We start from the raw sequence: 3,091 nt of genomic DNA, 5'->3' as shown, positions 1-3,091 counted from the left end.
GATTTTGGATTTAATTGTGGGTTTAATTAGTATTTTCTTTTAATTTTCATGGATTAATTGTTAGAGTAAAGGGAATTAACATTCTGGGTTTCTTACTGTGTGGGAATTCTTTCAGGGAAAATTGTTTTTTTCTTGTGTTTTTTCTGTAAGAGGTGTCCTTTTGCAGGACTTGGGGAAATTTTGCATTTGTGATCAGCCACTGGGAGGAGGGGAGGCAGGTGGTATGTGTGGACGAAATGTGGTTTACCACGAGGATGTCACACAACAGGGAATGGGCTGACACAACGCAGGCTGCCACCAGTGCCATTTACAGTCGCCAGGTGCCTCCTGGAGAAGGTGAGCATTTCTTGGTGGTTGCAGCTGGCATGGACAATGGCTTCACTGAGGGCTTGTACCTGTGCTGCCCGGCCAAGACCACTCATGGTGAATACCACGGAGAGATGAATGCAAAGTTGTTTCAACAGTGGCTAATGACACAGCTTCTGCCGTCCCTCCCCGAGCCATCAGTAATTGTGCTAGATAATGCAACATACCACAGCACACTGATGGAGGAGAGTCGATGCCCTACATCGGCAACCAAAAAGGCAGATCTCATCAGGTGGTTACAATACAACATACTGTATATTGATAGAATGCCAACTGTATAAAATACACTGTAACAGATGGTTTAGTCACATAAACACTGCTGCATTAAATATTAAGACTATCGGAATCAAATAAATTTGACATTAAATGGATCATAGGATTTTTGATAGACATTGGAGTACAAAATAAACTGTAAAAAGAGTCAAGGAACAGATCTGAAATGAAACATCATTTTATTGTACTTATATTCTTCTACAATATGTAACACTATATGGTTTTTCTTTAGGATAATGTTTTATTATCTTGTCTCACCAGGTGGCTGGAACAGCTCAGGATATCCATCCCACCTGCTGCCACACGCCCTGAGCTGCTGCTCATTTGCCAACAAAATCGGCCAGAACGAAGGTATGAAGTGGATAACACCATCCGTGAGTGGGGCCACGAGGTTGTGCGCTTGCCACCCGCCCACCCCAAGCTCAATGCAATTGAACAGGTGTGGTGGTGTATGAAGCAGTACGTGCATTCCTCCCTCCGTCGATTCACACAGGCTGACCTGCGGGCCAGGTTGCACGAAGCCATGCTTTCCCCCACCCCAGAAGTGTGGGCAGGAGCTGTTAGACAATCCCGTCATTTTGAAAAGGAGTACTGGAAGTCGGACAATATCCATGAGAGCATGGAGCCAGTCATCAATGACATCGCTAGCAACGATGAGGACATGGGCGATGACCTCTTCCTCGAGAGTGACGATGAAGACATTTTGTAAATTAAATTATGTAATGGTGTTAGACGTTTTATTTGTACATCTAAAACATAATAGCTTGCCCTCAAAATCTTGACTCCTACCATTATCTTTTATTTGCAGAGTATACGAGCGCTGTTTAGGGTGCTGTATGATGTAAATAAAAAAAAGAAAAATAGCTATGGGTTACATTAACTGAAATAAAACAATGGCATTGACCTTTACACCTCTAACAATTGAGGGAAATGAAGTATCACTGCTTTTCATTTGAATTCTACTTCTAGTGAACGCTCCTGACTTGCTGCAAATAGAAGGCTACAACGTCGACACCTGAGGTAAAAACAAAGCGGATTGTCTTTTTGTATTTCCGCCCTGAATAGATGTCGATCTAACAAATGAGCCATAGACTGGTTCATTATGTGGATGAATTACATACATCGAATTATTTGTAAAGTAGAAACAATGCGAGTATCAAGAAAATGGAAGAATTCTGTGCTAACAACTTAGTCGCAACAACTGCTGTGGCATTTGCGATGAAACCTCCACATGGTAATAATAATAATAATAATAATAATAATAATAATAATAATAATAATAATAATAATAATAAAATTATTGAGAACGATAATGCAATCAAGGGGACGATGACTAATCCTGCTCACCATCATGGATATTGTTTAAGCCCGGGATGGGTACTAATATTAATTAGCGAATTAATACTAGGCTGGAGCCTCATAACGTCATAGGCTAAAGTCACTATTGTGTTTAGAGCCCTTACCTGCGATTTTGACGGTTCTGGCATAAGAAACACACTTTTACTCTGATAAGTACCAGAACTTTTGAACTTAGGTACTAAATAATGCTTGCAAAAATTAGGTGGGGTTATAAAATATACACTTGCCAACTTTCACCTTTATCCAATGCTTTGATAAAAAGTTATTGCCAAAAAACTGTGTTTCATTGGCTCTGAATCCCTTAGTAGTTTATATTTGATACGATAGTTTTGTCTTCTTATCAAACTACCTTGTTGAATATTGAGAAGGAAGCGGAATCTGTATTATCGGAAGTTCAAATACAGGTTAAGCCAGCGGTTGCCACTTCTAAGGGGCGAATTTTTGGAGATATTTTACCTCTCGGGTCTTTAGAATCAACTTTAATGAATGCAGCATATCTGTATGGTTCACAGGTAATTTTTACTGGGGAGAATTTGTATCGCTATTGTGGTACTTTAAAAGTAAGTGCATCTGATAGGAGGTTGCTTGTGGAAATTCCAGTTAGTAACTTGAAATCGTTTCATAGTTATATCATACGGCCTTTCCCCAGTGGTTTTAATGGTTCAGTAATAGTATAGGATAGACTATGCACCTTTTGGGGGACCAGTTTCAATCCTCGGCTGTTAACTATAAGTCAGGATGTGTTTTAGTTTATGACAGATATATTTGTGACAGTAGTATCTTTACGCTCATAAACGTTGACTGGTTAGGATGTGAGATGTTAGTACATAACCAGACTTATCCTGACTGTGACTTTTGAATGTTCCAACATGAGTACAAGGTGGCCTCTGCGAAGACTCCCAACGTGGCGTTCTGCAAGCGATGTTAGGTCTCCATCCAGTGCCATAATTCACTGGATACGTTTCTTCTGCGAAGATCCCGCCTCTTTGATGCGGTGTGTAGACTGGTCACGCCAAAGTTTCAAGTCCTGGGCAAGAGTGTCTTCAACTCTACTGCTCGTATCTTCATGCGGCATCTTCATGGGGGACATCAA

At 40.6% G+C, this 3,091-nt stretch overlaps 1 protein-coding gene across 1 annotated transcript; it reads left to right on the top strand.

Annotated features, from left to right (window-relative positions):
• Positions 1-236: 236 nt before the first annotated feature.
• On the top strand, positions 237-1,348 carry LOC136833075 (uncharacterized). The gene is made up of 2 exons (XM_067094720.1): positions 237-598; positions 901-1,348. Exons 1-2 carry the CDS (start codon positions 237-239, stop codon positions 1,346-1,348), a joined length of 810 nt encoding a protein of 269 aa, XP_066950821.1.
• The last annotated feature ends 1,743 nt before the right edge of the window (positions 1,349-3,091 follow it).

This window comes from Macrobrachium rosenbergii, chromosome 51, assembly GCF_040412425.1.
Source record: "Macrobrachium rosenbergii isolate ZJJX-2024 chromosome 51, ASM4041242v1, whole genome shotgun sequence".
NCBI classification, from domain to species: domain Eukaryota; kingdom Metazoa; phylum Arthropoda; class Malacostraca; order Decapoda; family Palaemonidae; genus Macrobrachium; species Macrobrachium rosenbergii.
The sequence above is the reverse complement of the archived record's forward strand: the minus strand, read 5'-3'. Positions and strand labels throughout refer to the sequence as shown.

Coding starts and splice junctions, on each gene's coding strand:
- LOC136833075 (XM_067094720.1), top strand. CDS start 237: ATGTGGTTTACCACGAGGATGTCACACAACAGGGAATGGGCTGACACA. Junction 599..900: donor AAAAAGGCAGATCTCATCAG/GTGGTTACAATA, acceptor TTGTCTCACCAG/GTGGCTGGAACAGCTCAGGA.